Source organism: Panulirus ornatus, chromosome 3 (assembly GCF_036320965.1).
Source record: "Panulirus ornatus isolate Po-2019 chromosome 3, ASM3632096v1, whole genome shotgun sequence".
Classification (NCBI taxonomy): domain Eukaryota; kingdom Metazoa; phylum Arthropoda; class Malacostraca; order Decapoda; family Palinuridae; genus Panulirus; species Panulirus ornatus.
Genome location: NC_092226.1, coordinates 63,422,791 through 63,447,790, shown reverse-complemented (window position 1 = coordinate 63,447,790; position 25,000 = coordinate 63,422,791). Strand labels below are relative to the sequence as shown.

At 43.5% G+C, this 25,000-nt stretch overlaps 1 protein-coding gene across 4 annotated transcripts in view; it reads right to left on the bottom strand.

Annotated features, from left to right (window-relative positions):
* Positions 1–25,000, bottom strand: part of Syn2 (Syntrophin-like 2) — a 946,823-nt gene that overhangs the window by 331,473 nt on the left and 590,350 nt on the right. The window contains exon 2 of one of the 4 annotated variants that reach the window (XM_071688053.1): positions 24,165–24,727. The exons of the other annotated variants lie outside the window; for them this stretch is intronic. Within the exon in view, the coding sequence (XP_071544154.1) occupies positions 24,165–24,296 (132 nt within the window). The 5' untranslated portion in view covers positions 24,297–24,727. The remainder of the gene's footprint in view (positions 1–24,164; positions 24,728–25,000) is intronic. 4 annotated transcript variants of the gene reach the window in all.

Sequence of the window (25,000 nt, the reverse complement as noted above, 5' to 3'; positions counted from 1 at the left end):
CCAGTAAACTTTTCAGAACTCAACGCCATTGACCAATTGAGTTCGTAAAACAATAAGAAAAAAAAAAGGTGGGTGGGGATTCATTCCTTTAAGACAGAACAAAAAAAACGGATCCTTCAAAATGAAAAATGGAAATCCACCTCATCAGGATTTTTACCTCAGTGTAATTCCTGGTCGTCAAGCTGTTGGTGCTGTTAAGCTGCTAACGACCTCTCTATCAAGCTGCTGGTGACCTCTCTATCAAGCTGCTGGTGACCTCTCTATCAAGCTGCTGGTGACCTCTCTATCAAGCTGCTGGTGACCTCTCTATCAAGCTGCTGGTGACCTCTCTATCAAGCTGCTGGTGACCTCTCTATCAAGCTGCTGGTGACCTCTCTATCAAGCTGCTGGTGACCCCTGTATCTATCACAAGTAAGTTTTTTCTGACCACTGTGCTGAGCTGGTGGTGACCTCTGTACTAAATCTGTTGGTGAGCACTGTACTAAGCTGCTGGTGACCTCTGTCCTAATCTTTATGAAGCTGCTGGTGACCTCTTCACTAATCTGTTGGGACCTCTGCTCTAAGCTTTTGATGGCCCTTGCACTAAAGCTTTTGGTGACCTCTGCACTAAGCTGCTGGTGGCCACAGTACTAAGCTGCTGGTGACCCCTGTCATGAGCCGTTGGTGAGGTCTTTGCTAAGATCTGGGGGGGGGAAGGACGCACGCCCCTCTAAGCTGCTGGTGGAATGGACGCCCCTCTAAGCTGGTGGTGGTGGACGGACGCCCCTCTAAGCTGGTGGTGGTAGTGCTGGTGGTGGACGGACGCCCCTCTAAGCTGCTGGTGGAATGGACGCCCCTCTAAGCTGCTGGTGGTGGACGGACGCCCCTCTAAGCTGCTGGTGGTAGTGCTGGTGGTGGATGGAATCCGCTGTGTTATGGTTTGGTGCAATAACATATAACAAAAGGTCAATTGACCAAAGGTCAGTTGCAGGAATAAAGCTGATGGAGAGAGAGAGAGAGAGAGAGAGAGAGAGAGAGAGAGAGAGAGAGAGAGAGAGAGAGAGAGAGAGAGAGAGAGAGAGGTTTCTACGTGACATCAAACGGAGTATGATACGGTAGGTCATAGGTCAGGCGAAGGTCAAAGGACACATTGGTTCGTTATCAAATCGGAGTACAAGAATGGATGACACTAGAAGGCCAGTGGAAGCAGGTAGGATAACCAGAACAGGATATCAAGTCTACCAGGGTAAGCGGGTCGACCAACACAGTGTGGCAACCAAGATAGCAGGAGTATTAGGATAGCAGAACCACTAGGATAGCCGAGCACCCAAGGATAACAAAGGAGCCAGGTTAGATCAGCGACCAGGATATCGGGTTCATCGGGACACACAGTGATATACCACAGTTCACAAAGTGATAAGAAGGCCTGTTTACCCGTATGGTACTGTATTATAGTGGTCCTTCAGGAACAGACGTTGTATAAGGATATATAAATGACCAATTTAAGGTCAGTGAATGACAGTGTAACGTAGTATATCATGGTCAGTTATGGAATATAAATGAAGGGGTCGGTCCGTTGTGATGTCTGCTTTTTTCCCTCTACGTCTCAACTTTGGAACTCTTCGCCATCTCGCGTGTTGCTTAACACCTGCCATCTGACCTTTATTCAAAAGGCAGATTTTTCCACTGACACCAAAACGCTTCAGTTATCATCATCATCATCATCATTATTCTTCATTCAACTCTATGAATATCGAATCCCTTTTATCATCTTCCAAACAAAGCCAGACCCCCAGGGAAGGTTCCTTCGTGTTCGTGACGACAGCCTCTGACATAGAAAAGATATCACATATTAACATATATGGCTATTATAGCAAATTAACATATATGGCTATTATAGCAAATTAACATATATGGCTATTATAGCAAATTAACATATATGGCTATTATAGCAAATTAACATATATGGCTATTATAGCAAATCAACATATGTGGCTATTATAGCAAATTAACATATATGGCTATTATAGCAAATTAACATATATGGCTATTATAGCAAATTAACATATATGGCTATTATAGCAAATTAACATATATGGCTATTATAGCAAATTAACATATATGGCTATTATAGCAAATTAACATATATGGCTATTATAGCAAATTAACATATATGGCTATTATAGCAAATTAACATATATGGCTATTATAGCAAATTAACATATATGGCTATTATAGCAAATCAACATATATGGCTATTATAGCAAATTAACATATATGGCTATTATAGCAAATTAACATATATGGCTACTATAGCAAAGGCATTATATCGTGTTATACCCAATAGTCCTATACTCAGGCATATACTAAACCTCAGGCTATATGATATAGTATACAGACATGCCCAGTGTCAGCCAGGAACATGAAAGACAGAAGGGGGGACTATAATATAATATATAAGTCCTCTCCGGCTGGGACTGATATGTATTACACATCAACATTACTGGAATACCTTCCAGTACGGGGAAATTAATCATATGTGCAGGTAATACGTCACATGAATGAGAGGCAGAAAGGGTCGTCAAGTAGGTATCAGCATTACACAATCATATATATATATATATATATATATATATATATATATATATCCCTGGGGATAGGGGAGAAAGAATACCTCCCACATATTCCCTGCGTGTCGTAGAAAGCGACTAAAAGGGGAAGAGGGAGCGGGGGGCTGGTAATCCTACCCTCTCGTTCTTAATTTTCCAAAAGAAGGAACAGAGAAGGGGGCCAAGTGAGGATATTCCCTCTAAGGCTCAGTCCTCTGTTCTTAACGCTACCTCGCAAACGCGGGAAATGGCGAATAGTATGAAAAAAAGGAATATATATATATATATATATATATATATATATATATATACATATGTGTGTGTGTGTGTGTGTGTGGCGGGCGTAACCCCGTCTCCCAGCCCACGGTGAGGTTAACACACCATCTCCTCCGTGACCACTGCTGGCGACTTCACGGGTCTCGCTGACGCGCCACGCATCCCTGGACAATGAGGGAAGGAAGGAAGGAAGATCGGAAGGAAGGAAGGAAGGAAGGAAGGAAGGAAGAAAGGAAGGAAGGAAGGAAGGATGGAAGAAAGGAAGGAAGGAAGGAAGGAAGGAAGGAAGGAAAGAAGGAAGGAAGGAAGGAAGAAAGGAAGGAAGGAAGGAAGGAAGGAAGGAAGGAAGAAAGGAAGGAAGGAAGGAAGGAAGATACGCAGAGATTTGTGTAAATCATCAGCCGGGATTTAAACAACATTGTGGGCCTCTGAGAACCAGATTTTCTGGGGATCTTTTCCCTGACATGGAGAGAAGGAGGCGATTTATGGGACGAGATTAATCTTGAAATTAATATTATAATTAGATTAAGATAGAGCGAAGTAAAAATGTTGAAATGACAAAAATAACAGTAGTAATAATGATATATATCGCTGAGGAAAGGGAAAAAGAATTCTACCTCCGTGTTCCCCGCAAATCGTAGAAGGCGACTAAAGGGGACGGGAGCGAAGGGACTACACAAGTCTCCCCTTCTTGTATTTCAATTCATAAAAGAGGTAACAGAAGGAGCCGGGCGGGGAGTACTCCTCCTCCTCGAAGGCTTAGATTGGGGTGTCTGAATGTGTGTACTCTAAGATGAGAAGAAAGGAGAGATAGGTGGTACGTTTGAGGAAAGGAACCTGAATGTTTTGGCTCTGAGTGAAACGAAGCTCAAGGGCAAAGGGGAAGAGGGGTTTGTAAATGTACTAAAGTCAGGAGTTTGTAAGAGGACAAGAACTAAGGCGGGAGGAGCACTACTCCTGCAGCAGGAGTTGTGGAAGTGCGTGACAAAGTGTAAGAAAAATACTAGACTGAGGTGGGTAAAACTGAACGTAGATGGCAAGGAAAGGGTGATTATTGGTGCTTATGCACCAGGTCAGGAGAAGAAAGATCATGAGAGGTAAGTGTTTTGGGAGCAGTTGAGTGAATGTGTCAGCAACTTTGGTGCACGAAACCGAGTATTAGTGATGGGTAATTTAAATGCGAAGGTAAGTAATGTGGCAATTGAGGATATGATAGGTGCACATGAGGCATTCAGTGTTACTAATGGAAATGGTGAAGAGCTTGTGGAGTTACGTGCTGAACAATGACTAGTGACTGGGAGTACCTAGTATAAAAAGAAAGATATACACAAGTATACGTATAAGAGTAGGGGAGATGGTCAAAGAACATTACTGGATTACGTATTATTGATAGGCGTGTAAAAGATAGACTGGATGTTAATCTACTGAAAGGGACAGCCGGTAAGACGTCTGATCACAATCTGGTGGGAGGGAGGGTGAAGATTTGTCGAGGTTTTCAAAAAAGAGGAGACAATGTCGGAGACAAGAGAGTGGTGAGAATAAGTGGGCTTGAAAAGGAGACTTGTTTGAAAAAATACCAGGAGAGACTGGGTGTACAATGGCAAAAGGTGAGAGTAAATGACGTGAGGGGAGTGGGTGAGGAATGGGAGGTATTTAGGGAAGCAGTGATGTCATGTGTAAGAGAAGTATGTGGCATGTGAAAGGTGGGAGGTAGGCAGATTAGAAAGGGTAGTGAGTTGTGAGATGAAGAAGTAAAGTTGCGAGTGAAAGAGAAAAGAGAGGCATTTGGGCAGTACTTACAAGTATGTAGTACAAATGACTGGGTGATTTATAAGAGAAACCGGCAGAGGGTCAAGATGGAGGTGCAGGCGATAAAAAAGAGGGCAAATGAGAGTTTGGGTAAAAGAGTATCATTAAACTTTAGGGAGAATGAAAAGATGCTTTGGAAGGAGGTAAATAATGTTAAAGAGAAGATATCAAATGGGGATATCGGTGAAGGGAGCAAAAGGTGAAGTGACAACAGGTAATGATGGAGAGAGGAGGAGGTGGAGTGACAATTTGGAAGGATTGTTGAATATGTTTGATGGCAGAGTGGCATAAGTTTGTTGAGCATTCCTGGGAAATTATATGGGAGGGTATTGATTGTGAGGGTGAAGGCAAGAACAGGATATCAGGTTGTGGAAGAGCAGTATGGTTTCATAAGTTGTAGAGCATGTATGGATGAGGTGTTTCCTTTTAGGAATATGTGTTAGAAATACTTAAAAAAACAGATGGATTTGTGTATGGGATTTATGGATCTGGAGAAAGCATATGATAGGGTTGACAGAGATGCTTTGTGGAAGGTCTTAAGAATATATGGTGTGGATGGTGAGCTGCTAGAAGCAGTATGAAGTTTTTATCGAAGGTGTAAGGCGTGTGTCCGAGTAGGAAGGGAAGGGATTGATTGATTCCCAGTAAAGGATGGTCTACGGTAAGGGTGGATGATGTCACCATGGTTGTCTATTTATGTATGGGATGGCTAGAGAGGTAAATGCAAGAGTTTTGGAGAGAGAGGCCTGGGAAGTGAGTCATTTGTTGTGCGCCGATGATACAGCATTGGTGGGTGATTCGAGTGAGAAACTGCAGAGGTTGGTGATTGAGTTTGGAAGTATGTGTGAAAGGAAAAAGTTCAGAGTAATTGGAATTATAAGCAAGGTTATTAGGTTCAGTAGGGTTGAGGAACAAGTTAGTTTGAATAAGACTGAATGGAGAAAAAATGGAGGAAGTTAAGTGTTTTAGATATATGGGAGTGGACTTGGCAGCGAATGGAACAGTGGAAGCGGAAGTGAGTCACAGGGTGGGGGAGGGGGCGAAAGTTCTGGGAGCGTTGAAGAATGTGTGGAAGGCGAGAACATTATCTCTGAGAGCAAGAATGGGTATGTTTGAAGAATGGTTGAGAGTGTGGTTGAGAGAGCAGGAGAGGGTGTGTTGAAATGGTTTGGTCACATGGAGAGAATGAGTGAGGAAAGATTGACACAAAGAGGATATATAAGTCAGAAGTGGAGGGAACAAGGAGAAGCGAGAGACCAAATTGGAGGTGGAAGGATGGAGTGAAAAAGATTTTGAGCGACTGGGGCCTGAACATGCAGTAGGGTGAAAAGCTTGCACGGAATAGAGTGAATTTGAACGATGTGGTATACTGGGGTCGACGTGCTGTCAATAGACTTAACCAGGGCATGACGCTGCCTCGCTATCGCAGGGGGTGGCAATACTGTTTCCTTTGGGGCGGGGTGGCGCTGGAAATGGATGAAGGCAAACAAGTGTGTGTATATATATACATATATATATATATATATATATATATATATATATATATATATATATATATATATATATATATATATATATATATATATTAGATCACGCGCAACGTATATGCACGTGAATGTCCGTATAGGTGTATATATTTGTATGAGAGTGGTTGCGTCTTTCTTCGTCTGTTTCCTGGCGCTGCCTCCCTAACATGAGAAAATGCGATCAAGTATAATAAAATGATACTACTACTACTACTACTACTACTACTAATAATAATAATAATAATAATAATAATAATAATAATGATAATAATAATAATAATAATAATAATGATAATAATAATAATGGTAATAATACTACTACTAATAATAATGATAATAATAATAATAATAATATTAATAATAATAATAAAAATAATAATGATAATAATAATAATAATAAAGATAATAATGATCATTATAATGATGATAATAATCTAACCGCTCTAATCACAATGATTCGTGATAGCGCAACGTTATTGATGATGGAGATGGTCGTAAAAGTGTGTTCCATTGTCTGTCTTCGTATGAAAGAAAATGAGTAGTGGGTCTCTACGCTTGTACAACAACCTGAGCAAAATTAGAAAAAACCTGAGTTATTCCGTAAAAAGAATATACGTAATCACTTACGCCATTAACAAAGGAATCTAGTTCATGTATATATATATATATATATATATATATATATATATATATATATATATATATATATATATATATATATATACAGTGAACTTTGAATCTTCTTGATATATATATATATATATATATATATATATATATATATATATATATATATATATATATATATATATATATATATATATATATATATGTATATATATATATATATATATATATATATATATATATATATATATATATATATATATATATATATACATATATATATATATATATATATATATATATATATATATATATATATATATATATATATATATATATATATATATATCAAGAAGATAAGGATTAACTAAAAATACGTTACTTAAAAGAACATGAAGTATTCTAAGGTCATTTTATGAATGACCTTTTGGCTTGATTCCCTCATTAAGATGTCAAGGAGAGCTAATTAAGGAAGCTAAGTACGAAAAATGAGGTCATCAATCTTAGGGAAACAACCATTTGGAGTCTAACAAGCTCCATGTGTGAACACTTCATCATCGCTAGAGAAAGACAGCAACTTAAGAGCACTTAAATATGGACGACTGAGAAAGTATAATTCACAATCTGGAAAATATATTTCACCTGTACTCCACCAAAGATGAAAAAGATCTCAAGTACAGAAATTACTGTCCAAATGACAAGTGAAAGAGATATTTTTCTTTTCTCTTTTCAGAAGCATTATGCAAAGTGCCCCGTGTTCCGTCAGCAGTTCCAATATTCTTGAAGATTTCACTCACGTCGCTGGAAAATCTAATACACGTCACTCGGGGCCTCTTTCATTTGGCCTTCCTATAGCTTTTAAAAGACTCTTATGAATTCATGTATCGAGGCCTTATAAGAGTCGACTTCCGATGTTAGCAATATGTATATATATATATATATATATATATATATATATATATATATATATATATATATATATATATATATATATATATGTATATAATTTTCCAAAAGATGGAACAGAGAAGGGGGCCTGGTGAGGATATTCCCTCAAAGGCCCAGTCCTCTGTTCTCAACGCTACCTCGCTATGGCGGGAAATGGCGAATAGTATGAAAAAAAAAAAAAAATATATATATATATATATATATATATATATATATATATATATATATATATATATATATATATATATATATATATAGCGTTAGTGTGATGGCCTTGATCAGGGCCTCAGCTGCCCGTGCCGTCTCAGCTAACATATAAAAAAAATATATGGCATTGTTTACCGATATTCCGATGTCGACACAATGTGTGGAAACAACAATGAAGGAAACAGACAACAATAAAATCCCATCCTTACATATCACCGGACATGAATATTGAATGTAGCTTGTTGTAGGCCTACACTTATATAAGTGGATAAGTGGCACTTCCCGTAGCGCGCTCTCACCCTTAAGTAAATCTGTGCTATGCTAACATACCTTACGACACAAGTATCAAAAGTACTGTTAAGTAAACATTGTATCTACATCTAAAAGGAAAAAGATATCTTTACACATACAGTCAGCGTCGTGACCATCTGGGCTGAGGTTTCCGAACATTAACGAAAATTCGTTCGTAAGTTTCGTTATAGCGATGACAGCGGGTAGCCAGCTTGCCAAACGGTGAAAATCCCTCTCAAGGAATTTGTGTTACATGTAGAGAGGCGCGCTGCTGCCTGCTGTTTACTTAACATTTCCAATTCAGCAGAGTGGCTGCGAAGAGGAGCAATGCAAGTTCAGGTGCTGGAGAGAGAGAGAGAGAGAGAGAGAGAGAGAGAGAGAGAGAGAGAGAGAGAGAGAGAGAGAGAGAGAGAGAGAGAGAGAGAATTTCTCAACTGTACCTGAAGGAGACTTCGGCAATCGGGACGGACGTGGTAGGCCTCACACGGACACAGAAGTTCTTTCTTTTAAGGACGACCCACACCTGGGCTTTCCACGTACGTCATCCTCCTTCTCCCAAGGACCTCAGACGTATGGGGCATCTATCATGATGAAGGTAACCTCAGGCGAGGGGTCACTTCTGTCCTCAGGAGGAGGACAAAAGTACCTCCTCCCTCGACTCCGTCTGACAGTGCACGTACCCTCGTCCCACACCACACAGAGACAAGGACAGGTTATCACTGCACATTACGTGTCAGTGTCTATACTAGTGGCTTGTAGCTGTCACCGTCTTGTGAGGACACTACCGCCTGGTTATCACAAGCGATAGTAACGAGGGAACATTTGAACAAGCACTCCAGTGGCTTTCACATGCATTTCCGCTAGCCCAGGCTGCTCCTCTCTCTTCCTCCCTGCTTCGGACTCTCCATCCTTAACGTAACATTAGACAACACTTGAATGATTCTCAATTCTTAAATCCCATGTTTTCCAGACCTTTTACAAATAAGGTTCCCCCAGAGATGGCTCCACCGGTCGAGGAAGGCTGGCTGGTTGCCATGGTCGTCTTAACTGACACCAAGTGATTGGAATCCACCTCCTCTCAGTTGACATTGCTCTTAAACCTGGTTCATTATCCACCCTCCGCAGCATCTGCGGTTTCATAGCTACCCTCCTCCCCTCTGATGGACACCATCTGTCAATCTTTATTTTCACTTGAACTGCTCGATGATACCCAACTGTCCTCTTCGCTTTCGTACCTCTTGAGTACCTTCAGCTGCGAGGGCCGGTCTTTGTGTTTTACCTGTGGTACAATAACGCTACATCCTCGCCTAATGGATGTTTGAGTCTCCCGACTTCCATCTCATCTGGCTCGAAATCAAGCATCTTAAACTTTGCGTCTGTTTACCTCACATCTTCCTCCCGACTCCTCCAACTATGCAGAAGTCGTTGACACTTTGATCCTCGATTACGAGATGTTGCTTTCTTCAACATCTATACTAACAGGTCCCGTATAGAGATTTCAAAGCATCCTTTACCCTCCTTAAGGATCTGAATCAACTAGTACAACATCCAACATGGGCTCATGACTAACACGATCACCCGTCTATCACACTTGGCCTCTATTCACATCTATTTCTATCCCGTTAGGAGTCATTCGATTAGAATCTTATCTTTTCTCATTTCCGACCAGGTACCGCCACTTCCTTTTTTCTTTCTTCGCATCACCAACTGTGCCACTTTAGGAGAGGTTAATGGTCTACTTTGCGCGGCTATACACCAACTTTCCCAAGAGGCAGTAGTGCTCCGCTGGCCGAGATGCCTCCAGCTGTGCTGAACGAGTAGCAGACTCCATCTTGGGCAGTGATGGAGCTGTGTGTTGTCCCTTCCTCTACTACACCTCTTAACCCCTTAATCGTACATTTGCCTTCCTCTGGGTCTATTTCGCCTTCATTTCTGCTAAAACAAAAGAAAATCATTGCCAAAGCTGATAATTGTAGAGTCAAGGATCCTTGCGATGAAATGACTGAGGCATGCTATTGCTGCTGCCACTGTCAATCGCTGTAAAAAAAATGAAAAAGAAAATGCGACACAGACCAAATGTTTAAACTTGAAGCTTACCGGAATATATTTCCTTTTTCTTTCGTTTTCTTTCACTCGATATTGAAATGTTGATCTTCCCGTCATGTCGAACGCGCTCGAGGAAAGAAGAGAAAAAAATTTTTTTCGCTCATCTTCATCCGAATTGTTGACAGTAAACACAGGCGAATAATGGACACTACCTGAGGACGACACGCAGGCACCACAGACGAAGAGACTGGGAATATCACGGACGTATTCTGAACACCAAGGATGGTGTTCATACGTACGCTACGGACGGAAGAGCTGTGGACACCACGGACGATGAACACCATTAACGGAAGGACCGTGGCCACAACGGACAGCTAACACTACTGACGCATGAACTGTGGCCGCCACGGAGAGTGAACACCACTGACGCAAGAACTGTGGCCGCCACGGAGAGTGAACACCACCGAGGGAAAGGCTGTGGCCACCACAGACAGAGAACACCACTGAGGGAAGAACTGTGACCATCAAGGACAGTGAACACCACTGAGGAAAGAACTGTGGCCACTACGGACAGTGAACACCACTGAGGAAAGAACTGTGGCCACTACGGACAGTGAACACCACTGAGGAAAGAACTGTGGCCACTACGGACAGTGAACAGCACTGAGGAAAGAACTGTGGCCACTACGGACAGTGAACACCACTGAGGAAAGAACTGTGGCCACTACGGACAGTGAACACCACTGAGGAAAGAACTGTGGCTACTACGGACAGTGAACACCACTGAGAGAAAGACTGTGTCCACCACGGACGGAGGAACCATGGAGACATACCTTTCATACACCCATCACTGCTCCATACACTGGCATCTGATTCACCAAATCTTTCTCAACTTCTTACCTACGGGGCCAAGTTGGATCCACATACCCACATCCCTTCCTACAACACCTACCAACCCAATCCTTCCTACAACACCTACCTATCCAATCCTTCCTACAACACCTACCTATCCAATCCTTCCTACAGCACCTACCTATCCAATCCTTCCTACAACACCTACCTATCCAATCCTTCCTACAGCACCTACCTACCCAATCCTTCAGTAACAAGGGATTCACTCAATCCCGTTGACTCGATCAAATCACAACCCTACCAAAGGGAAAAAAGAAAATCCACCCATTAATCCTTCTGCAATACTCTATAATCAATTTCATCGCTTCATCTATACGAACAATAACATACGACATAAAGTATAAAAAAAAAAAAGAATAAATACATCATCCCTTCACTTGCACTCTGACACTCCCCCACAAATCTTCGATCTCCCACATCCAAATCCTTCGCCTCCAAAATCCCACACGTCTGTGTCCAAGATCCTAACATTCACTCTCTACCTCCAATGTCTGTCAGAGTTGCACGGTCACTCTTGTTTTAACGCTCTAGCTTGCCCAGTCGGACGCACAGGGTCCACGCCATTGGCTTAAGACAAGCTTTAACTTATCTTATGGTTTTCATACACGCTCGTCATTTCTCGCGCGAGCGAGGTAGCGTCAAGAATAGATAACTGAGACTTGGAGGGAAAGGTAATTACTTTACTTTACTCTTTCCCTCTGTTTGTTGGCAGTGTTCTTATCCTCTTATCCCCCGGGATAACAGTGTTATCTTTTAAAAAATCCTTCGAAATAATCATAGACTTAGTCCTGAGTCACGATTAAGTAATCTTACAAAATTACCTTGAATCATCTTGAAATAATCTTACGTAAAAATCTCAAATGAAATAATCTTGTATAAAACTGACACAATACTAAGATATCTAGAATGATATTGATAAACTAAATCAAAATCTAATCTTAAATATTCTTTGAAAAAAAATTGGAAACAATCTTGCATAATCTTTATAAAATACAATAATCCTTTATAATCATGAAATATTAAGAAGCAACTTCAGATAATTTTCACTCTTTCAGTCTTTAACAATCTTCAAGAATCTTATAAAAAATCAAATAACATTAAAAGTAATCTTAAAAGATCCTGTAATCTGAAATGGTCTCTTTTTTTATTCAATCTTAAATCTTCAAATAATCATCAAAATAATCTTAATCCTTGGAAACGATCAAAGTAATCTTTAGATGATGCTAGGAAATGCTGCTGAACAGCATTTGGATAGAATCTTAAGCAATCTTAGTATATAATCTTAAAATCACCTTCAAAAATTAATATTTTCACGAAATAATTGGAATATAATCTTTAAAATAATCTGAATATAATCTTTAAAATAATCTTAATATAATCTTTGAAATAATCTTAATATAATCTTTGAAATAATCTTAATATAATTTTTGAAATAATCTTAATATAATCTTTGAAATAATCTTATATAATCTTTAAAATAATCTTAATGAAAAATACTCTTAATAAAATCTTTAAAATAATCTTAAAATAATCTTAAAATCTGGATCGTCCTGATGAACGTGCTAAGGAAAGACCCGATATGAAGAAAACGAGTTCCATTAGAATTCCATTAGACTTAGGTGAGGGGGGGAAAGGTGGCTGGCGATCCATGGAATATACGGAACCCTGGAACTGATGTCTGGAGGTGAAATTGTCATGGTGGCGGGGGGTCTGCGGGACTGGAATTCCAGCCTTGTAATATTGGCATCCGGAATCAGAGCATACCAATTTAACGGGAATGGAATATTTTTGTGGCTGGCACGACACAGATGGCGCTCAAGAATTCATTTCATTCATCCACAGTTTCATTCATTCATCCTGAAATTCCTTCATTCGTTCATCTCCTGAAATCTTTCCATCCGGCCTGAAAGTCTGCCACATGAACTTCTTTCACCTCTTCCCTGAAACTCTCTCGTATCGCCGTGAGGTTCTTTCACCATCTTGTGACTTCATTTTGTTCTTTCATTCACCACTTAATTATGAACAGAGGCCACGACTGTACGACCCTCAAGCACGACTGTACGACCCTCAAGCACGACTGTACGACCCTCAAGCACGACTGTACGACCCTCAAGCACGACTGTACGACCCTCAAGCACGACTGTACGACCCTCAAGCACGACTGTACGACCCTCAAGCACGACTGTACGACCCTCAAGCACGACTGTACGACCCTCAAGCACGACTGTACGACCCTCAAGCACGACTGTACGACCCTCAAGCACGACTGTACGACCCTCAAGCACGACTGTACGACCCTCAAGCACGACTGTACGACCCTCAAGCACGACTGTACGACCCTCAAGCACGACTGTACGACCCTCAAGCACGACTGTACGACCCTCAAGCACGACTGTACGACCCTCAAGCACGACTGTACGACCCTCAAGCACGACTGTACGACCCTCAAGCACGACTGTACGACCCTCAAGCACGACTGTACGACCCTCAAGCACGACTGTACGACCCTCAAGCACGACTGTACGACCCTCAAGCACGACTGTACGACCCTCAAGCACGACTGTACGACCCTCAAGCACGACTGTACGACCCTCAAGCACGACTGTACGACCCTCAAGCACGACTGTACGACCCTCAAGCACGACTGTACGACCCTCAAGCACGACTGTACGACCCTCAAGCACGACTGTACGACCCTCAAGCACGACTGTACGACCCTCAAGCACGACTGTACGACCCTCAAGCACGACTGTACGACCCTCAAGCACGACTGTACGACCCTCAAGCACGACTGTACGACCCTCAAGCACGACTGTACGACCCTCAAGCACGACTGTACGACCCTCAAGCACGACTGTACGACCCTCAAGCACGACTGTACGACCCTCAAGCACGACTGTACGACCCTCAAGCACGACTGTACGACCCTCAAGCACGACTGTACGACCCTCAAGCACGACTGTACGACCCTCAAGCACGACTGTACGACCCTCAAGCACGACTGTACGACCCTCAAGCACGACTGTACGACCCTCAAGCACGACTGTACGACCCTCAAGCACGACTGTACGACCCTCAAGCACGACTGTACGACCCTCAAGCACGACTGTACGACCCTCAAGCACGACTGTACGACCCTCAAGCACGACTGTACGACCCTCAAGCACGACTGTACGACCCTCAAGCACGACTGTACGACCCTCAAGCACGACTGTACGACCCTCAAGCACGACTGTACGACCCTCAAGCACGACTGTACGACCCTCAAGCACGACTGTACGACCCTCAAGCACGACTGTACGACCCTCAAGCACGACTGTACGACCCTCAAGCACGACTGTACGACCCTCAAGCACGACTGTACGACCCTCAAGCACGACTGTACGACCCTCAAGCACGACTGTACGACCCTCAAGCACGACTGTACGACCCTCAAGCACGACTGTACGACCCTCAAGCACGACTGTACGACCCTCAAGCACGACTGTACGACCCTCAAGCACGACTGTACGACCCTCAAGCACGACTGTACGACCCTCAAGCACGACTGTACGACCCTCAAGCACGACTGTACGACCCTCAAGCACGACTGTACGACCCTCAAGCACGACTGTACGACCCTCAAGCACGACTGTACGACCCTCAAGCACGACTGTACGACCCTCAAGCACGACTGTACGACCCTCAAGCACGACTGTACGACCCTCAAGCACGACTGTACGACCCTCAAGCACGACTGTACGACCCTCAAGCACGACTGTACGACCCTCAAGCACGACTGTACGACCCTCAAGCACGACTGTACGACCCTCAAGCACGACTGTACGACCCTCAAGCACGACTGTACGACCCTCAAGCACGACTGTACGACCCTCAAGCACGACTGTACGACCCTCAAGCACGACTGTACGACCCTCAAGCACGACTGTACGACCCTCAAGCACGACTGTACGACCCTCAAGCACGACTGTACGACCCTCAAGCACGACTGTACGACCCTCAAGCACGACTGTACGACCCTCAAGCACGACTGTACGACCCTCAAGCACGACTGTACGACCCTCAAGCACGACTGTACGACCCTCAAGCACGACTGTACGACCCTCAAGCACGACTGTACGACCCTCAAGCACGACTGTACGACCCTCAAGCACGACTGTACGACCCTCAAGCACGACTGTACGACCCTCAAGCACGACTGTACGACCCTCAAGCACGACTGTACGACCCTCAAGCACGACTGTACGACCCTCAAGCACGACTGTACGACCCTCAAGCACGACTGTACGACCCTCAAGCACGACTGTACGACCCTCAAGCACGACTGTACGACCCTCAAGCACGACTGTACGACCCTCAAGCACGACTGTACGACCCTCAAGCACGACTGTACGACCCTCAAGCACGACTGTACGACCCTCAAGCACGACTGTACGACCCTCAAGCACGACTGTACGACCCTCAAGCACGACTGTACGACCCTCAAGCACGACTGTACGACCCTCAAGCACGACTGTACGACCCTCAAGCACGACTGTACGACCCTCAAGCACGACTGTACGACCCTCAAGCACGACTGTACGACCCTCAAGCACGACTGTACGACCCTCAAGCACGACTGTACGACCCTCAAGCACGACTGTACGACCCTCAAGCACGACTGTACGACCCTCAAGCACGACTGTACGACCCTCAAGCACGACTGTACGACCCTCAAGCACGACTGTACGACCCTCAAGCACGACTGTACGACCCTCAAGCACGACTGTACGACCCTCAAGCACGACTGTACGACCCTCAAGCACGACTGTACGACCCTCAAGCACGACTGTACGACCCTCAAGCACGACTGTACGACCCTCAAGCACGACTGTACGACCCTCAAGCACGACTGTACGACCCTCAAGCACGACTGTACGACCCTCAAGCACGACTGTACGACCCTCAAGCACGACTGTACGACCCTCAAGCACGACTGTACGACCCTCAAGCACGACTGTACGACCCTCAAGCACGACTGTACGACCCTCAAGCACGACTGTACGACCCTCAAGCACGACTGTACGACCCTCAAGCACGACTGTACGACCCTCAAGCACGACTGTACGACCCTCAAGCACGACTGTACGACCCTCAAGCACGACTGTACGACCCTCAAGCACGACTGTACGACCCTCAAGCACGACTGTACGACCCTCAAGCACGACTGTACGACCCTCAAGCACGACTGTACGACCCTCAAGCACGACTGTACGACCCTCAAGCACGACTGTACGACCCTCAAGCACGACTGTACGACCCTCAAGCACGACTGTACGACCCTCAAGCACGACTGTACGACCCTCAAGCACGACTGTACGACCCTCAAGCACGACTGTACGACCCTCAAGCACGACTGTACGACCCTCAAGCACGACTGTACGACCCTCAAGCACGACTGTACGACCCTCAAGCACGACTGTACGACCCTCAAGCACGACTGTACGACCCTCAAGCACGACTGTACGACCCTCAAGCACGACTGTACGACCCTCAAGCACGACTGTACGACCCTCAAGCACGACTGTACGACCCTCAAGCACGACTGTACGACCCTCAAGCACGACTGTACGACCCTCAAGCACGACTGTACGACCCTCAAGCACGACTGTACGACCCTCAAGCACGACTGTACGACCCTCAAGCACGACTGTACGACCCTCAAGCACGACTGTACGACCCTCAAGCACGACTGTACGACCCTCAAGCACGACTGTACGACCCTCAAGCACGACTGTACGACCCTCAAGCACGACTGTACGACCCTCAAGCACGACTGTACGACCCTCAAGCACGACTGTACGACCCTCAAGCACGACTGTACGACCCTCAAGCACGACTGTACGACCCTCAAGCACGACTGTACGACCCTCAAGCACGACTGTACGACCCTCAAGCACGACGGTACGACCCTTGAGTACGACTGTGCGACCCTTAAGCACGAGGGTACGACCCTTGAGCACGACGGTACGACACTTAAGCACGACGGTACGAACCTTGAGCACGACTGTACGACCCTCAAGCACGACTGTACGACCCTCAAGCACGACTGTACGACCCTTGAGCACGACGGTACGACCCTTGAGCACGACCGTATGACCCTTGAGCACGACGGTACGACCCTTGAGCCACTTATCCATCAGGTACCCCAATACCATCACCCACCCTTCCATTAGGTACCCCATAGCCCCATGAAACCACCCGAGCACCAAGTTGCTGAGCCTTCCAAGCCTATAAAATCCCCCATCCAGTACAAACTTCGTGATCATAATACATTAGCATCCAACCCTGCTCAAGAGCAAGGAGCTTTCTGCAGATAAGGCCTTCAACACCGTGTTCCTTGCTAACCAGGGAAGCATCACTTTAAACCCAGGTGTCAACACACTCATTAACTCTGCATACACTTTAGTCTTCTGAGTGTGTTGGGTGTGGGTGGTGTGTGGGAAGTGGATCCCATGCAACGAGGAGAGAGGGAGTGTTTTAAAGCAGGTATGAGCAAAGATGTAGATTCTTTTTAAAGGGTGTTGCAAGCTGTTCAATGATCATGTTTGAGCATCTGTCTCATAACCTGGACCTCCTCAACGATGGAGAACTATTGTGGAGTCTATTGTTCCTGGTCTTATGTGTACGTCACGGGTGGCTGAGTCAAATCGCCCCATCTCAAGTGAAATGTTATCTCGTGTGATCCTTGCTCTCCTCCTGGGAAAGATATCGAAGATAAGAAGATATATCTAAAGATATCCAAAGATGTCGAGGTAAAGAAGATATATCTAAAGATATCCAAAGATGTCGAGGTAAAGAAGATATATCTAAAGATATCCAAAGATATCGAAGTAAAGAAGATATATCTAAAGATATTCAAAGATATCGAAGTAAAGAAGATGTATCTAAAGATACCCAAAGATATAGAAGATAAGAAGATATATCTAAAGATATCCAAAGATATCTAAAGTTGTTTTATCTTTTCATTCCCACGACACAGATGACAAATCATGGGGAACATGAAGGAATGAATGAAGATCAAGATTAGAATGAAGGAATGAATGAAGATTAAGAGATCACGTAAGAATGAATAAGGATCAACGTTAATATGAAGAAATGCCTGGAAATACTAAAGTCAATCAAGATTCCAAACTTATTCCAAAAAAATTGTGACGGGAGAAAAAAAATTACAGTTCCAATCTTACCCAGACTCGAAAAAAAGAATATTAAGAATATATCAATTCGACATTAATAAGGATTTTTCTTTCTTATTCTTTCACACCGGGAAACAAGAGATGAAATGCGTTGCGAAAATGTAAGATGAGAGATAGTGTAGCATAATAAGAGGCATACTAACACATGAACATGATTCTCAAAGCTTCCAGATCAATTACACAACACAGGCAAAAATGATCACGTAACTAGATAGACACAAACATTTTTCTTTTTTCCCTTTTTTTTCTCTCCTGAAGCTGGAGGTTCCTGTCGTGGACAAAAGCCCACACTGAGACAGGTCGTAATGGAAATATGAGGAGGGTTAATAGGAGGGAAATAAAGTTAAGGAAATGGGGATAATTGTTTAAAGAATTTAGGTGGGGAATGGTAAACCTGCCTTTTAAATAGGGCCCAGGTCATAGTTCTTAGGAAGGACATGAGAGGGGGCGAGAGTTCTCAAGCTTCGATGAGTAAGTAAAGAAAGAAATATCAAAACTAGATACAAAGGCAAAATTTGAGAAAGGGAAAAAAGTTAAGTGTCCTTTATATCTTCATACAATGAGAGAAGTCTACGTCTCTGGAGCAAGTGAGACACGAACGACCCTTGAGCACAACGGTACGACCCCTGAACACGACAGTACGGCCCTTGAGCACGACAGTACGACCCTTAAGCACAACGGTACGACCCTTGAGCACAACGGTACGACCCTTGACCACAACGGCACGACCCCTGAACACGACAGTACGGCCCTTGAGCACGACAGTACGATCCTTGAGCACGACAGTACGACCCTTAAGCACAACGGTACGACCCTTGAGCACGACGGTTCGACCCTGGGTAACATAAGATACCCTGGGCTTTGACCTTACCGTATGAGGAACAGGCCAGAGGCAAGAGTCGTACCGTCATGGTCAAGGGTCGTAGAGTCATGCTCAAGAATTACACTGCCATGCTTTAAGGGTCACATTGTCGTGCTTAAGCGTCGTATCATCGTGCTTAAGAGCCGCAGCGTCCTGCTCAAGGGTCGAACAGTCGTGCTCCAAGGGTCGTACCGTCGTGCTCAAGGGTCGTACAGCCGTGCTCAAGGGTCGTACCGCCGTGCTCAAGAGTCGTACGTCGTATTCATGGGGTTGTGACCTTCTACACGACAGACAAGGTCAAGGATGCGTCCAGATGGGCGGGAGAGAGTCAGCTGAGATGTGCGCCAGACACAAGACTCGCCAGCTAACGAGAGAATTGAAAGATGAGGCAGCCAGCTGGTGGGATATGAGCCAGCTGTGACCCCACCCAACCCCCCCCCAGATGGCTACCAATTCACCAGCTAAAGCTTCCAGATGGCTTGATATTTAGCAGCGAAAGGGTCCAGCCTGCAAGATGGTCGCCAGCTTAAGTAGCCAGCCTACTAGATATTTGCCAGCTTAAGGACGACAGTCTTGTCAAAGGACTCATTGCTTTAAAGAAGTCCCAACCTGCCCCTGCTACGGAAGGCAGCGCAGCCTCGGAACTGCAGGAGTATCTTGGAGAAAGTGACCTAAGTAACATCAGGACCCTTTCTAAAAAGGGGGGTTTTGGGGTGGATGATGATGAAGACCACGTATTATCTAGTTACGTTCCTTCACATGGCGACAATGATGGATTCATTTCTTCATCATCATCAACATCTTCTTCTACTTCTTCTTCTTCTTCTTCTTCTTCTTCTTCTTCTTCTTCTTCTTTTTCTTCTTCTTCTTCTGCTTCGTCTTCTTCTTCTTCTTCCTCTTCTTCTTCTTCATCTTTTTCTTCTTCTTCTTCTGCTTCTTCTTTTTCTTCTTCTTCTTCATCTTTTTCTTCTTCTTCTTCTTTCCATTTTCTACCGTGTGTGGTATTCGTCCAGCTGCACCTCTGGCCTCGTCCTGACCCTTGCAGTAGGTGAGGACAGACGTGGGCGAGTTCGTCTTAAAACTGGTCTTCTTCATCCATCCCAGAGGTCTTCTCGCAGCTCCTCATCTCACCTCATAAGTCGTCTACTCATTGACTTATAACGAAGCCGGGGCGCCCTTCATGACAGAGGGACTCGGGGGGGACGCCCTTGACCAATGGGCTCCTACAGCTGCAAGGCTGCGTTACATCCAGTAGCAGAGAAATGACAAGACTCCTTTCGACTGAAGGAGTTCTTTGATGAGCCTCTCTGTGTACCCCCGGATGATAGAGCAGGAGGTGACTTTTCACTCCCAGTGTAACGTCGGGCGGGCGGAGCACGGTCACACCCGACAGCTGACCAACACGTACTTGCTCTGCTCTTGCCTCGGGTCCTGGATCTTACGGAGAGACCCAGACAGAGAGCCAGAAGGCAAGCAGGCAGTTAGTGGCTTACTCAACCCTTTCCCTGGGCGTTGAGTGTAACCACCCCCTCCCCCTTTCCCCCCCCCCCCCCTCCCATTCACTAAATGTATATGTCCCTTCACCATCCCTTTCATTATGCAATTACTTAAGTAGAAAACTTGTACAAGTAATTTCGTTCGATGGAAATGACGAGCATAGTTTCCACATACCGCCAGAAATCCAAGCCAACAGTGTGGTGAACTTGCACATTGGTCAACCCAGGGCAGTGTGTAAGTCTACAGCTTGGCCTAAGTATAAGTTACTTACACTTTACAGACGGTGGTAAGGGACGTCCATCTTCGTCTAAGTGGTCAATGGGAAATTAAATTCGTTTTTCATTTTTTCCCCCCTCGAATTTACGGTATAATTACACTAAATAACCTGTAACATGTTTACACATTATGTAACCTCTCTCTCTCTCTCTCTCTCTCTCTCTCTCTCTCTCTCTCTCTCTCTCTCTCTCTCTCTCTCAACATTCCCCATTTCCCTTCTACCTTTCCGTGTTCCCCGACTTGTGTTTCCGCTCTTTAGGTATATCTGGTACAGTCTACCATAACTCTTAAATCATTAATGAGGAAATGGTTCATTAATTAAGGCCAGATGAACACAACTCACCCTCCCATTGACTACGTCTGTCCTCCACCTCTGTCATCTACAGCACTTACCTGGAAAAAAGAAATTTTGATAATTAAATATTCCATATATCAAATATATAGATAGATAGATAGATGGATAGCTAGACAGATAGATAGATAGACAGATAGATGGATAGGTTGATTGATAGATAGGTATATAGATAGCCAGCTAGAATGATAGATAGATAGATAGATAGATAGATAGATAGATAGATGATAGATAGATCGATAGATAGACAGATAGATAGATAACAAAGAGATAAATAGATAGATAGATGAATAGATACATGGATACATAGATATACGAAGGGGATAGATAGATAGATAGAAAGATAAATACATGGATACATAGATAGATGAAGGGGCAATCGCACTTCAGTAGGAGTTCAGATAATTAAATGAAACTTTACAGTACACACACACACACACACACACACACACACACACACACACACATGGTGTACACTGTGACATGTCGGGGACAGGATGTGTGAGACATTGTGTTGGTGTTGCGATTGGAAACTTTGGCAACTGTTTACATCTGATGAAGGGGATTGTCTGCGTGTAAACACGTCGTGTCTAGTGATGTTACGTTACTGTAAAACATCGGAACTCCTGCTGAACTGCGATCACCCCTTCATGAAATGATCACAGTCTAGTGTGAGCGTCCGTCACACACACACACACACACACACACACACACACACACACACACACATATATATATGTATATGTATATAAGGGAAAATCCAGCGAATTCCTTTTAACGTACCTTAGAATGAAATAAAAAATCAATAAATACCATACAGGAAAAAAGAAGAAAAATCCATACACCTTACACACACAAAATTAGATGTACTAAGGTACAAAATGTCTGCTTAACACAATATCATTCCTGCAAAAAAATAAAGAAAATATCGAAATTACAAAATACTGATATAATGCTTCTCTTACCCTGGAGATACATAAGAATAGCACAATCATGGTCCGTTAGGCACAAGTACATTACAAGGGCCAGGCAATAAGTGTCACCTTGATAGTCCCCATGAGGAGATAATGAACCTTGTCATCCAGATAACGAGTCTAATGAAAATAATGACAAGATAATGCAATGTTGTGGATACGAACGACAAAGGCAAGTGAAAGAAGATACGAATATATATATATATATATATATATATATATATATATATATATATATATATATATATATATATATATATATATTTATATATATCTTCTTTCTTCTTTCCTACTATTCGCCATTTCCCGCGCTAGCGAGGTAGCGTTAAGAACAGAAGACTGGACCTTTGAGGGAGTATCCTCACCTGGCCCCCTCCTCTGTTCCTTCCTTAGGAAAATTAATATATATATATATATATATATATATATATATATATATATATATATATATATATATATATATATATATATATCCCTTACCTTCCTGCCGAAAACCCTCTTCTGTGGGATCTTCCGCAGCGCTCAGGAAGCTAACCATATCCACTAGGTTGGACCAAAGGTCGATAAATGCAGCATTTTGTGTATGGCTTTGTAGTACGAGTGTTTGACAATTGAGGAGCTAGTGTCCAGTGTCTTCCACCAAGAAGACGCATATCATGGGTATGAGCGACCTTGTGAAATGCTAAACCGATGCTCGTGATGTTAAAGAGAAAGTGAAACTCGTATATGTCTGGAGAGTGTAGTTTCGGATGGATGGATGTCTGGCGGAGTGGAGTTTAAGATTAACGTGGGGAAGGTGGGACATTACACAGGACTTTCTATCACAGTGGGAATATGTTTGGTCAATGGTGCTTTTATTGGCTGAGTTTTTATTAATTTCTTCATGGGGGTGGGTGGTTAGCGGCAGAATGGTTTGGCTAAGACGCGTCTAATAGCGTTGCAAAGAAGTGGGTGCCATGCATGGTGAGGTGAGTTTATACTCATCAAATCATTCTTGCGTTGAGTTGTGCGTGTATGTTGAGTGTTGTTTGTGGTTGTTAAACAGCCTGTGGTTCTTCTTATGGGTTCTCCTGTTTGTGTGGTTTGTGTTTCTGTGTTTGCTTTTGGAAGAAGTGGATGACCAGGCAAGTGAAGAAGTGGATGACCAGGAAGGTGAAACAAAGTTTAGAGTGGAGCAGATGAATCAATTAGTGAGGACATAGTTATTTTGCATAGAAAAATTTACTCTGAAAACGAAATAACACAGGATACGGATTTTGCGAACAAAGAAATAGGCAAAACAAATAATAAATGTTAACGAGAACTGAAGCTGAGCAATAAATGAAGGATCAAAACATAAACAGATCGTGAAAAAATGAAAAAAAAAACATGGAGGACACATAGGTTGAAAAACGAAGGTAAGTTCACGAAAATCTTAGAGTGGAACACTAAAGAAAACGGCACAAGGCTTAGAGAGGGACACTAAAAAATGATACGAAACATCTGGTTGGGTTAGGTGGACACTATAATCCAAGACTTTGCAAGTCTTAGTAATAAACACTAAAGAAAAGAACACACAAGTCATAACGGGCACCACAACAGAACAACACTAGCTGGGGGCTAAAAACGAAAACAACACAACTCAAGAATGAAACACATTAAAAAGAAAACGGCACAAGTTTTCTTTTCTAATCTTAATGGGAGACTATAAGAAAAGAGATAGAGAGAGAGAAGAAGAGGGGATGGTCAGCAGACCTACCTCAATTAACCTGACCCTCATGGTGCTGGTGGCACTGTGGTTGTGGTTCGTGCCTCCCTTCCTTGTGTTGCGTGTGATGATAACATTAGGTGGGGTGAGGAGCTCTGGCGGCCGCTCACACAGCAACGCCATGGCTGGGTCGTGGTCCCTTTTCCTCCTCCTAGTCGTCTTCGTCTTTCCAAAATTCCAAAAATAGATATAAATATACCTTTCCTTTTTTTTTTTTTTTGATTAATTCCTCGATATACTTCCTTTTTCTTCACTTTTTCGCAACACTTTTTCTTTTTTCTTTTACCACTTTGTGGCAATTGATCGACACTGCCTCATTACTTGTGTTTCTGTAATATGAAGCACTGCACACACTCCTTGTGGTCAGCCATGGTCACTTCATCTATTTCTTTTTTCTCCTCCTCCTCTCACGTATTGACGATGGTTATTGACCTTTTATCATTTCCTGTGCCAGGTGTCCTGTTTCGTGAGGTGGCACAGAAAACCACAATCATAAATAATGGAGGAGACTCACGTAGCGACACATCTTCTGGTCTCTTGCTAACCTACGAAGGCTGGAAAGAGTGAAGGAATACGAGGGGGTATGATAATGATATCTTTTCCATCTCCCTTAAATGTCGTCTTTTCCATCTCCCTTAAATGTCGTCTTTTCCATCTCCCTTAAAATCTTTTCCATCTCCCTTAAATGTCGTCTTTTCCATCTCCCTTAAATGTCGTCTTTTCCATCTCCCTTAAAATCTTTTCCATCTCCCTTAAATGTCGTCTTTTCCATCTCCCTTAAAATCTTTTCCATCTCCCTTAAATGTCGTCTTTTCCATCTCCCTTAA